This window comes from Octopus sinensis, linkage group LG13 (assembly GCF_006345805.1).
Source record: "Octopus sinensis linkage group LG13, ASM634580v1, whole genome shotgun sequence".
Lineage (NCBI taxonomy): Eukaryota > Metazoa > Mollusca > Cephalopoda > Octopoda > Octopodidae > Octopus > Octopus sinensis.
The window spans coordinates 24,144,675-24,158,915 of record NC_043009.1 but is presented as its reverse complement, the minus strand read 5'-3'; the positions used below and the strand labels follow the sequence as shown (position 1 = coordinate 24,158,915).

Sequence of the window (14,241 nt, the reverse complement as noted above, 5' to 3'; positions counted from 1 at the left end):
TTTGTTTTTCTTTTGTTTTGTACTTTTTTCATTTATTTATATAATGGGTTGTCCGGAAAGTTTGTGCCGATTTATGACAGCTTACCTTTCGACTTATTTTCGAACATGGTTTAGTCCATAAAATAGGATTTCACTACTGACGTTTATCAACTGAACTATTAGGTTGTCCGGAAAGTTCGTGTCCATAAAATAGGATTTGACTACACCTCCATTTAGAGCACAGTTTAAGCTATCTTTTCGTGGAAGAAGGTTTATGTTCTTATAACCTGCGTTAATTCTGTAGCCCTTTAAAATGGAAGATAAGAAAGTTCATTTTTGGCACTTGATGCTTTGGGTACCACACAAAAATTGCTGCGGCTCGGCTGGGATGTGTTACCCCACCCTCCATATTTACCAGGTATTGCTCCTTCGGATTTCTACTTATTCAGGTCTCTGCAGAATATCTTAATGGTAAAAATTACAATTCCTTAGATGACGTAAAAAGATACCTTGATGAATTCTTGGCCATGAAACCACCTCAATTCTGGGAAGAGTGTTTTCAAGTTAAAGGAAAGATGGAGACGCATTGTGCAACAAAATGGTCCGTATTTGGTTGCTTAAAATTGTAATGGCAAGTATTTATTGACCTTTTTCTTTCCTTTAAAAATCGGCACGAACTTTCAGGACCACCCAATATTTTCTTTTTCTCAAAACTAGACACAAAATGTTTCCATAAGTTGAAATTGCTGAGTCAGAAGGGTAGAGTAATGGAGCGAAGGAAAAAAAAGTTGCCAACTATAAATTACGAGCATTTGAAAAAAATCTGGGTGGACAACACACCCATGTGACTAATGGAGGGTTTTTTCACCACTCCCAACCTTCATAAAAGCTCAATGAAAGAAGTTGAGCAATATTGGCCAAAGTAGGAATGGGGAAACTAACATACCGATAAAAGAGCAAGAAGCAGAATTCATGAAAGCAATGACTAGGATAACTGAAAAGGTAAAGATCAAATGGACAAGGTGCATTCTTGAAGGCTTGAGATTTTTCTGGAGAAACATTTATTTATTTCAAACAAGTACAAAACTCTAATCTCCTTACAGGTAGGATGATCCCCTGACTACAAAGCACTATCAGTTCTGCATCAAGCAAAGCGGATTGATAATTCACGGAATATATAAATCATTTTTTTATTTTATTTATTTTAATTTATTTATTTTTTTTTTGTACTCATTCCAATTTTTCCATGGAATTTTCTTCGCCATAAGTCAGTCCTTTGACCTTCGAGAAATTTTTGTTTCAATCTTCCCATAAAAGAGTGAATATTTGACTCGGTTCATTTTGTTATACTGGTTTTTTATTTCAAAATTTTTTACTAAAGCAGCCCAGAGATTCGTTCCGTATGACCCTAAATACTTTGTATTTGAGACTGAAACACACGTTGGCGAAATGATCTGTGATGCTTTTCACGGAGACTGTTAACCAGTACTGTAGGGGTCCAAAACGAATATAGAAGGTCTTGGTTACAGCGCCGTCTGCAAAATAATATAAGAAATTAACATTTAGGAATTAGAGAAACAAGAAATATTTCAATATATTCTGCCACCGTCGTCGCCGTCACCATCGTCGTCATTGTTGCTGATGATGATGAGGAGGACGGGGGAGGGTATGATGATGATGATGAGGAGGAGGAGGAGGAGGTAGATGAGGACGATGACGACGACGATGATGATGATGATGATGATGATGTTGTTGCTGCTATTGCTGCCGTTGTTGTTGTTAGTGGTAGTGGTGGTGGTGGTGGTGGTGGTGACACACACACAGACACACACACGCACTCACACACGTTCCCTCGTAGATGTATGGTCACGAAGTTCGTTTTGCAGTCATGTTGTTCTGGGTAATGTTCCACCATGCGCAGCTTCTTGGGCAAGTTACTCTGAGCTCAGAACCGGCTATTGCCTTCTGAGTGAATTTGTTAGTCAGAAATTGTGTGGAAGCTCGTTACGTATATGTTGTTCGTCTCCAGCATAAAACCGTGTGACCATATTCACAACAGTTAGATACTAACAAAATGCAACATATCAGGTATTGAAGCCGTCCTCATCAAAATACAGCTTAGATGGTCAGATTATCTCTCACGTATGAAAGATATAAGAATTCCGAAGCAACTTCTCTTTGGCTAATGAGCAACAGGAAGATCAGTTGAAAAGCCACTCTTGCACTTCAAAGACAAACTAAAAGACAACCTCAAACGATGCATCATTCCTTTTCCTTCCTGGGGACAACAATGCATTAGAACGCAGGACTTGGCGCTAATCCTGATTCTCCTCAGTTCAAAGACTTGAGAAAAGTTGATCCCAACTTCGGAACCATCTTAGGTGCAAGTATTATGGCACGCTAGCGTAACACTGATTCTCTAAATGAAAACCTTACCTGTCATTGTGGTTTTGTAGCAACGTAGCAAAGCAGGACTTGCCCACTTTATTCCAGAAAACACATAGTGTATGATCCACAAGCACTCGAGCAAACTATGTCCTCAGCTCATTCTGTTTACCAAAAGGTCTGCAAGGCACCAGCAGGCCTCAAGATACACATTCATGTCCGTAGATCACGATTACTGCTTATTTTACTGAAGGCTCATTTGTCATCCACGGTGATATATATATATATATATATATATAATATATTATATTATATATATATATATATATAATATATATATATATATATATATATATATATATTATAATATATATTATATATATATATATATATATATATTATATATATATATATATATATAATATATATATATATATTATATATATATAATATATATATATATGTATATATATACATACATATATATATATAAAGGGGTTTCTATGATTGTATATAGAGGGATATATATTATTCAAAGAAATTACAACTCTGTCTGCTTTTTATGTTTTATTTATATTTTTTATAATATTAATGTAGAATATAGAATATATAGTATAAATAATATATATAGTAAAATGAAATGAAGTATTGATTATCTTATTGAATAGATGAAACATTGAATATAAAATATTAGATATTAAGGGACTAGTTTACTTTCTTGCATTAAAGCAGTCTTCAAAACCCCAGAGTGTTTCAACTGTGGTTGAAATATATGTATATATGTATATGTATATGTATGTATATATATATATATATATATATATATATATATATATATATATATATATATATATATATATATATATATATATATGCATATATATGTATATATATTTTTTTTATCTAGTTTCAGCTCACGAGCTGTGGCCATGCTGGGGCACCACCATCTGGTGTTGCTATATGGTTTTACTTCACGAATGCTTTTTAGCAACTGCCATTTAGTGCATGAGAGAGTTCGATGCAGCTGCCCTCATCTGCACCTCCTGCCGTGAAGTTGGTTCATCTGGGATACCTGACAAGAAGAGATCCAGTTTCATTTTAAAGACATTTGCATCCACCCCATGCAGGTCTCTTAGGTTCTTCGGGAGGATATTGAAGAGCTGTGGGCCTCGGAAGCCCAGGCTATCACAGTATCTTGTCCTACATCTTGATGGCAAATTTGGAGTCCTTGGCACCACGCAGTGGCGCCCAGTTCTGACATTTGTGTAACTCTCGATGCCAAAGTTTGGGACAAGTCCCTCCAGGATCTTCCAGATGTATATTATGGCATATCTTTCTCGCCTACGCTCCAAGGAATAGAGTTTTAATCTCTTGAGTCTTTCCCAGTAGCTTATATGCTGCACAGAGGCTATCTTCTTCGTGTAGCTACGTTGGATCGCCTCAAGGTCTGTGATCAACTTGACACTGGATGGTGACCATAGCTGAGAGCAATAGTCAAAGTGGCTTAGGACAAGTGTCCTCCAGAGGACCATCATGGTTTCTTGTTCTCTTGTTCTAAAGGTTCTAAGAATCCATCCGGCCAGTCGTCTACATTTCATTGCCAATTTAGCAACATGTACACGAAAGGTTGCGTCATCAATCATATATATATCAATTAAATTAGAGATAAAAACACTATTAGGCAAATCAAACAGTGAAAAGCATAAACCAAAACATAAAAATAAAAATAATTAATATAATATACATAATCTATAAAATATCAAATTTAAAATATATATATATATATGGAAAAAAAGTCAAGATAGAAAATGCAAAAATGATTTTATAAAAAAACATTTCAGTACCGGTTTCAGTCATTGAGACTTTTTAAACTGTAACAATTAAACAATTAAATTTAGAAAACTTAAAAGAAAAGCTTTTTTAAAAGAATATTTGTATAGTTTGTATATATTTCTAAAGTTTTTTAAAAGAATATAGTAAGTATATATATATATATATATGTATGTATATATGTATATATGCACATATATATATCCACATATATACATATATATACATATATACATACATATACATATATATAATACATAATTAGTAGTAGTAGTAGTAGTAGTAGTAGTAGTAGTAGTAGTAGTATGTATGTATATATGTATATATGAACATATATATATCCACTTATATACATATATATACATATATACATACATATACATATATATAATACATAATTAGTAGTAGTAGTAGTAGTAGTAGTAGTAGTAGTAGTAGTAGTAGTATAGTAGTAGTAGTAGTAGTAGTAGTAGTAGTAATAGTAGTAGTAGCAGCAATAAAAATAACAATAACAATAACAATAAAGATATACTGCATGTGTGGACAGATATGCCAAAGCTCACACAGGTTTACGTGTCTGCGGCGACCACACAACCAATGAAAGTATCAGATATTAGGTAGGCACTTTTACCAAAATTTGTAACTCTTCGTAAAGTAAAGTTGCAGGCTTGAAGCTTCTATTCCATCCCTCTTGTTCTCATCGTTTTTCAGTAGCATCGCCATTTCTCGGCTATCTCTAATGGAACAGCACCAAGTCTTAGACAAACTGCAACAGACAGCTGCGGAGACAGGAATAGACAATTCTAGCATGTCAAACTAGAGTTCGTAGGGCAGGCCGTCCAATCACAGGAAACTGTGCCTGGCCCAACAGCTCAGCACTACCAGCGCATCGTCTGTTCAAATGGGATTTTTGCAGCGCTTGCTTCTCTGCTCAAAAGTCGCGGTAAATGGTCGAGATGGCGATCAAAGTTAACCCTCTTTGTAGTTCCATGCTCGTCGCAAAGAATCCGGTAAATTGCAACTCTGAAACTGCACACATCATTCTGGATATACATCTGTACCACACTTCGGATAGTACATACCCACTGTGACACAATATAGATTGAATTACGTCTTATTCCCGTGCAAAGCATCCAACACCCAAACCGGTCGACCGAGTTGTTTCGAGCCTTCATATTTCAGGGCAAGTGCACATGCACGGACGCCACATCGAGAAAAAATAATGAAAAAAATACACCGTGGATCATTTTAACCGTCTCCATTTCTACGAATTTCTTCTAAGCAGCAAATAATGTGAAAATATAATTATGTAACGCGCTCGTACTTACGTATTTTTTCCGAAAGAAGTGTGAATCGATAAAATCTCATCATTATTGCAATTTCTCCACTGCTTAACTTAACACGTAAACACACTAAAAGTGGAAATAAAAATGTATCTATGAGATAATAATAATAATAATAATAATAATGATAATAATAATAATAATAATAACGTAAACACACTAAAAGTGGAAATAAAAATGTATCTATGAGATAATAATAATAATAATAATAATAATGATAATAATAATAATAATAATAATAATAATAAATGCCCTGATGCAGTACCAGGCAGTGGCTCTCATGGCTTCTGATCTTAACTGATTGGAAGTGTTATCATGTACATTGTTTTGTCTTGGTATAAAAGATGGGCTACAGCAAATATTCTGCTCAATACCACAGATTTGCTTGTCAGTTGTTTGACCTTAACCAGTTGAGCATGTCCCTTAGTGGCTGACGATATGTGCATCTCTGATCATGAGCAGAAGTAGTGGGGGAGCATCATAGCCATGTGTTGAGAGGGATTCTTTGGGGTTTGAATAGTTCACCTCTGGAAACATGGGTGGTTCTTTCAACATCCTTAAACAACCCTTATTCAGGGACCGTTTGAGCGGGATGGGCTACTCAACCTGAAGAAAATTCTAACTGGGCCCCACCTGCAAGGTCATGTGCTGTTTATCTTGATATGAGATCACCATGTCGCGCACATATGGTTGTGATGCATGTGCCTGGTGTACCTTTATCAGACGGGTAGTCATGATGGGTATATTGGGCTTCGTATATTTTACCCCAGTGTCACTTTGATGGCATGAACTGCTCTCTCACTCAATAATAATAATAATAATAATAATAATAATAATAAAAATAAGAAGAAGAAGAAGAAGAAGAATGATGATAATAATGATGATGATGATGATGATACAAAGCAAAAGTCAAACCATGTAACAATAATAATAATAATAATAATAATAATAATAATAATAATAATAATTATTATTATTATTATTATTATGATTATTATTATTATTATTATTATTATTATTATTATTATTATTATTATTATTATTGAGTGAGAGAGCAGATTCATGCCATCAAAGTGACACTGGGGTAAAATATACGAAGCCCAATATACCCATCATGACTACCCGTCTGATAAAGGTACACCAGGCACATGCATCACAACCATATGTGCGCGACATGGTGATCTCATATCAAGATAAACAGCACATGACCTTGCAGGTGGAGCCCAGTTAGAATTTTCTTCAGGTTGAGTAGCCCACCCTGCTCAAAAGGTCCCTGAATAAGGGTTGCTTTAGGATGTTGAACGAAACACCTATGTTTCCAGAGGTGAATTATTCAAACCCCAAAGAATCCCTCTCAACACATGGCCATGATGCTCCCCCACTACTTCTGCTCGTGATCAGAGATGCACATATCGTGAGCCACTAAGGGACATGCTCAACTGGTTAAGGCCAAACAACTGACAAGCAAATCTGTGGTATTGAGCAGAATATTTGCTGTAGCCCATCTTTTATACCAAGACAAAACAATGTACATGATAACACTTCCAATCAGTTAAGATCAGAAGCCATGAGAGCCACTGCCTGGTACTGCATCAGGGCATTATTATTATTATTATTATTATTATTATTATTATCATTATTATTATTATTATTATTATTATTATTATTATTATAAAGGCATGCCCTGATGCAGCACCAGGCAGTGGCTCTCATGACTGCTGATCTTAACTGATTGGAAGTGTTACCATGTACATTGTTTTGTCTTGGTATAAAAGATGGGCTTTACAGCAAATATTCTGCTCAGTACCACAGATTTGCTTGTCAGTTGTTTGACCTTAAAGAGTTGAGCATGTCCCTTAGTGGCTGACGATATGTGCATCTTTGATCATAAGCAGAAGTAGTGGGGGTGCATCATAGCCATGTGTTGAGAGGGATTCTTTGGAGTTTGAACAATTCACCTCTGGAAACATGGGTGTTTTGTTCAACATGTTAAACAACCCTTATTCAGTGACCTTTGGAGTAGGATGGGTTACTCGACCTCATGAAAACTCTAACTAGACCCCATCTGCAATGTCATACGCTCTTTATCTTAATATGAGATCACCATGTCACGCACATATGATTGTGATGCATGTCCCTGGCCTACCCTTATCAGACGTGTAGTCATGATGGGTATACTGAGCTTCGTATATTTTACCCCAGTGTCACTTTGATGGCATGCACTATTCCCTCACTCAATAATAATAATAATAATAATTATAATAATACTAAGAAGAAGAAGAAGAAGAAGAAGAAGAAGAAGAAGAAGAAGAAGAAGAAGAAGAAGAAGAAGAAGAAGAAGAAGAAGAAGAAGAAAGGTATGAATAAATTCCAGAAGGAGTCACCGAAAATGAGAATTACAAAATCTTGTGGAATGCAATGATCCAGTGCGATCACCCGATCAGATATCGGAAACCGGACATTTTGCGGTGAATGAAAAAAAAGAACATGCATGATAATCGACATAGCGTCTCCAGGAAGAAGAAAAAATAAACAACTATGATGATTTGAAGTGGAAAATACGAAAGTCGTGGTCAATGAACAGAGTAGACGTGATACCAATAGTAATTGGTGCACTTGGAAGTATCAGCACTCAACTTCCAGCATGGCTGACAAAGACTGGTACAAGTGTAAAGGTAGAACACCTACAAAAATCAACATTGCTTGGAACTGCAAGAATGTTTCGCAGGGTTCTTGGTGCATGACCAGTAAACAAGTTTCACCTTAGTTTGCTCTCAAAAATTAAGTAAACAAAAAGGAAAAATAATCCAGAATCTTTGTCCAGTACCAGATCGATCTCAAAGCCTTATCAGTTCCTGCCAGTCACGAGGCCAAACATCTCGAATCCACCCAGCGGTTCTTGGGATATCTTGTCCACGGCCAAACAAGCAAACACGACTGAAAAACAATACCTCCGCCTTCGCTAAGGCGTTGGTATTAATAATAATAATAATAATAATAATAATAATAATAATAATAATAATAATAATAATAATAATAATGATGATGATGATAATAATAATAATAATTCGTTCTTTTATTATCCATAAGGCGTCACATAAAATTACATTAAAACACATACAACATAAAAGACAAAAACAGGATGATATAATGGGTTTTACAACGTGTAAACAATATAAATAACAGACAAACGCAGAATGTTACAATAGCTGAGTCTTGATTTTGCCTGAAGACTGGAGAATTTAAGACAGAAACGGGAGGTCTCTTATTTGTTGCTCAAACCCCGTCATTGCAGACGAAAATCGTTAAGGCCAAAATAGAGAAATCTACGAAAAGTGCAATGTGCAGAGTATGTAATGACAAAGAAGAATCCGTAGTGCACATAATAAACTCTTGTCATTCTTTGGTACTGAAGGAATATAGACACAGACGATTGTTTAGCTAAGGTACTACATTGGAACATATTAAGGCAAAAAGAATTTAAAGTAAGAACAAACTGGTACCAACACACACCAACCGTAAACTGTGATAGAGAACGACCAGTATAAAGTCTTATGAGATTTTATTGTACAAACTGATCATAAACCTCAAGCAAGGCGACCAGATATTATCTTTCTGGACATGGGTTAAAAAGAGTGCTTCATCACAAATCGGGGTATATCTGCGGATATAAATGTGTTGGTCAAACAGGAAAAAATAGGAAAATATCAGGATTTGGTAAGGAAAATGCGAAGTATATGAAGTGTTTCTATAAAAGTAATCCCAAGAGATTTCGAAGTTTCCTCACTGACATTGCTCTAGATACGAGAATTGTATTAATATAGAAATCTTTTCTATTTAGAACAGCAATGATTCTAAGAAACGTTCTCGATATCTAAGGAAATTGGTTATGATCCGGTACCAGGGACATTGATTCCAAATATAACACATCCGTGCGCACTGTGAATGATAACAATGATTTCTTTATTTCACTATTATTTAATAAATACAACGTTAGCAGAAACGTTAGCACCCCGGGCGAAATGCTTAGCGGTATTTCGACTGCCGTTACGTTCTGAGTTCAAATTCTGCCGAGGTCGACTTTGCCTTTCATCCTTTCGGGGTCGATAAATTAAGGACCAGTTACGCACTGGAGTCGATATAATCGACATAATCCGTTTGTCTGTCCTTCTTTGTCCTATCTGTGTTCAGCTCCTTGTGGGTAGTAAAGAAATAAGTATTTCGTCTGCCGCTACTTTCTGAGTTCAAACACCACCGAGGTCGACTTTGCCTTTCATCCTTTTGGGGTCGATAAATCAAGTACCAGTTGCGTACTGGGGTCGATCTAATCGACTGGTCCCCATTCCCCAAAATTTCAAGCCTTGCGCCTAGAGCAAGAATAGATTATTATTATTCACGGAGCGCACGAATGTATTACATGCGAAGTCAATGTCCTTGATACCGGGTCACAACCAGTTTCCTTAGATATCGAGGATATAATAATAATCCTTTCTATAATAAACACAAGGGACCTGGGATTTTGGCTGGAAGGGCTAATCGGTTATGTCAACCCCATTGCTCAAGTGGTATTTATTTCATCGAACCCTGAAAGGATGAAAGGCAAATTCGACCTCGGTGGAATTTGAACTCAGAACACACACACACACACACACACAAACACATACACACATACATACATCCATACATGCATTCATACATACACAAATACATACATACCCACACACAGACACATACATACATAACCCATATATACATACACACACACACATACATACATACATACACACACACATACATACATACATGCATACACACACACATACATACATACATGCATGCATACATACATACATACATACATACATACATACATACATACATACATACATACATACATACATACATACATACAAATTTTATTCAACAAAAACAATAACAGCATGTAACAAAAACATCTTTAAATGATTATTCCGGAGCATAATCACCATCTACTTCAATTACTACTTCCTATTTTCTTGGCAGACGGTCAGACCGTCATTTAAAAATGTTTTTGATAAATATTGTTATTGATTTTGTTGAATAAAATTTGTTAAGATAAAACCGCAATAATTATGCACCAACATAATATATATTCTAGAAGTCTATTATTTGATTACCATTGTTTCGCTTCTATATAGTTCTGAGTCTGCCACAAATCTACCTTTTAAGAGACAAATAACGCACCGTTCATTTTAGGGGGAAAATACTAAGGAAAGATAACTCATACTTACAACGAGGAGCCCTACTCGGCTTTGCACAGCATATTCCGGAAGATCCTTTCCACGAACATGTCAAAGCTTGTACATTTTGGATATCGCCTGTCTCGGGAAAATTTAAAGGTTCGATATCTGCTACGTAATTGTCGAACATTCGATCAACGTCAAGCTTTTTTATCATGTCCATCAAAATGGTTCCGAAATCTGCGATTTCTTCTGTGAATGAAAATAAATGCGAACAATGAATTAATTAAGGGGTTATATTATTAAGACGACACACAGGTGTAATGAGATAGATACACACACACACACACACACACACACACATGTTTACACGAGTGTATCTGTATAAAATATTATATATAAACATACAATCATATATATATATATATATATGTATATATATATATTATATATATATATATATATATATATTATATATATATATATATATACACACAGGGTCAGACAAAATGATCTGACACATTTGTAGGTTAAATAAAAGGCAAATGAAGTAAAGAAACAAAAAAGTGTTTTTATTTTTGAAAAGTACATATAATGCCATTTTGTTTCATTATGTTTTAAAAATTAAATCTGTCAAATGGGATCCATTATTGTCCACACACTGTCAAAGGCGTTCACGAAAGTTGTCAATAACTCGGCGGGTCATTTCATGTGGAATGGCAGTAAATTCTTGACGAATTGCATCTTTAAGTTGTTCAATAGATCGAGTGCGATTAATGTATACCTTTGACTTGAGGTATCCCCAGAGAAAAAAATCGCACGGATTTAAATCAGGTAAACGGCGGGTCAACCGATGTCAGCACGCAATGAGATCAAATGACCAGGGAACATATTCCTCAAAATCCCCATCGCACGTCGAGAAGTGTGGGCTGTTGCCCCATCCTGTTGAAACCAAACATTGTCCATATCGTGGAGCATATTCAATTCAATTCATGCAACTCACGAGGGTTGTTCTCGGCCCAGTATCTGAAGTTTTGCTTATTCACTGTGCCACACAGGTGAAAATGTGCCTCGTCACTGCACAACACAACTGCTGCATGGGGGACACGTTGTTGAATTTCCAAACACAATGCTCTGCGAGTTTCAGTGTCTCTTTCGCTGAGTTCTTGTGCCAACATCATTTTGTATGGATGCATTTGAAGATCATTGTGAAGAATTCTTCGCAAACTTCTTTCGGAAAGTCTAAGAGCCTGGGCGCGTTTAAATGTGGAACGGCGTGGAGACTGTTGAACTGAAGCTCTTACCGCTGCCACATTTTCTGGAGTTCTGGCGGTGCGAGGTCGGCCGGTTGATTTTCGTTTCAATGCAGATCCAGTAGCTCTGAAGTTGGTAACCCATAACAAGATCGTGTTTCGAGCTGGTACGGGATCATGTCTACCAAGATTGAAGTGCAAACGGAACGCTCTTTGTGTTGCAGTTACAGAATCGTTTGTTTTGATAAACGTTTCCACAATGAAAGCGCGATGCTCACCAGTCCAATTCATGGCAGCAACTGAAAAAGAAACGAAAAACAATGCCTTTTATTTAACCTACAAATGTGTCAGATCATTTTGCCTGACCCTGTATATATATATATATATATATATATATATATATATATATATAAGTATGTGTGTGTCTGTGTACAGAACGCCATATTAGACCGTTTTCTCTCCTTGTTTCACTCCTTGTTTCTTTTCTGTGTATCTTTCTGTCGAAGAGCGTAGGCTCGAAACGTCAAAGACTTGTTCTATTTCTATTCCTGAGCGCCATACTAATACATTTGTTTGTTTGTACTCCACCTGCCTTCGTCTTTTGCTTATTTTCGTAAACCTTCCCGTTATATATATATATATATTATATATATATATATATATATATATATATATAAGTATGTGTGTGTCTGTGTACAGAACGCCATATTAGACCGTTTTCTCTCCTTGTTTCACTCCTTGTTTCTTTTCTGTGTATCTTTCTGTCGAAGAGCGTAGGCTCGAAACGTCAAAGACTTGTTCTATTTCTATTCCTGAGCGCCATACTAATACATTTGTTTGTTTGTACTCCACCTGCCTTCGTCTTTTGCTTATTTTCGTAAACCTTCCCGTTATATATATATATATATATATATATATGCAAAATAAGAAAATGGAGAAATACACCTTAATCAATAATCAACTACCAGATAATACCCATTCACATAATTTATTAACCAACTACATATGAACATCAAGGTCAAACATAATAGTACAGAACAAAACAGTGCACATCAGTGAATAATATGATACAATAAGTACAATATGTATAAATAAATATAAATAAATATAAATATAAACTATATCTTACAGCTGTTTCAGATATGTAGATATGAGTATCTCATTATGCTCATATTAGCCAGGTGTGATAAGTTAATATCTGGTTATAAATGAGACACAAATATATCCCAAGGCCTCTACAGAGATTATAAAGTACAATCTAAATATGAATATCAGAGAAGGTACACTCGTACAAGAATGAGTACATATAAATACTATATAATATACACATACATATAAGTGTATATACACATGCACCTATATATATATACGTATATACACAATAATATATAATAATATAGAATAATATACATGCATACATATAAGGTTACAGTTAGTCAAATCAATATATTAGAATATTATAATATACAAGCATACACATATCCATATGAAAATGCACATGTACAAAGTCAAGAATTCATATATTAAGTTACAAAATGCCAAATTTATATCTTACAACCTACAATCATGTTAACACATAAATGCACATGCACATATGTTCTTCCATGTCTGGCCATGCATGAATGTATGCACATGCAAAGCTGCACATCTGCACCTCCGAATGTGCATGTGGGCACGTCCACATACGTCCATGTGTTTATTCATATATATATATATTCACTGGTGGATATGTGCGCATATGACTTTATATATATACGCATATATATGAGTATGCATGTATGTGCACACAAACGTCTGCGGATACAATTTGGTGTAGTTCCCCACACCTGTACACACGCGGCCTCTGTATGTATACTGTAATTCTATCTGTATGCACATCTGCGCACGTATACATGTACACTCATGCCTTTATGGGTGAACCTGTACCAGTGCATATATGTACACATGTGTGTGGCGGGGTGCACTCACAACGCCCGGTCTGGGAATCGAAACCGCGATCCTACAACCGCGAGTCCGCTGCCCTAATCACTGGGCCATTGCGCCTCCACATATTTATATATAACATGGTATAATTATAAACAAAGGAAATCTTAGCCATTTGTCTGCAGACTGAAAAAAACGATGAACAACCTTGGTCGAATTTCGAGCCTTATTAGGTTCTCGTCAGAGGCGTCTTCATTATTCTGACGGTCTCCAGAGAAACTAGCAGCCAAACTGTTTATATATTCAACA

The 14,241-nt window shown here is 35.7% G+C and overlaps 2 protein-coding genes across 2 annotated transcripts in view; both read right to left on the bottom strand.

Moving 5' to 3' along the window:
* Positions 1-1,006: 1,006 nt before the first annotated feature.
* The window catches only part of LOC115218663, a 14,845-nt gene continuing 1,610 nt past the window's right edge, over positions 1,007-14,241 (bottom strand). The window contains exons 2-4 of the mRNA XM_029788589.2: positions 10,808-11,008; positions 5,523-5,606; positions 1,007-1,514 (exon numbers count right to left, since the gene is read on the bottom strand). Coding sequence (XP_029644449.1) covers positions 1,342-1,514; positions 5,523-5,606; positions 10,808-11,008 — 458 coding nt within the window. The 3' untranslated portion in view covers positions 1,007-1,341. The remainder of the gene's footprint in view (positions 1,515-5,522; positions 5,607-10,807; positions 11,009-14,241) is intronic.
* Positions 11,457-14,241, bottom strand: part of LOC115218662 — a 16,090-nt gene continuing 13,305 nt past the window's right edge. The window contains exon 2 of the mRNA XM_029788588.2: positions 11,457-12,308. Within this exon, the coding sequence (XP_029644448.1) occupies positions 11,737-12,300 (564 nt within the window). The 5' untranslated portion in view covers positions 12,301-12,308 and the 3' untranslated portion in view covers positions 11,457-11,736. The remainder of the gene's footprint in view (positions 12,309-14,241) is intronic.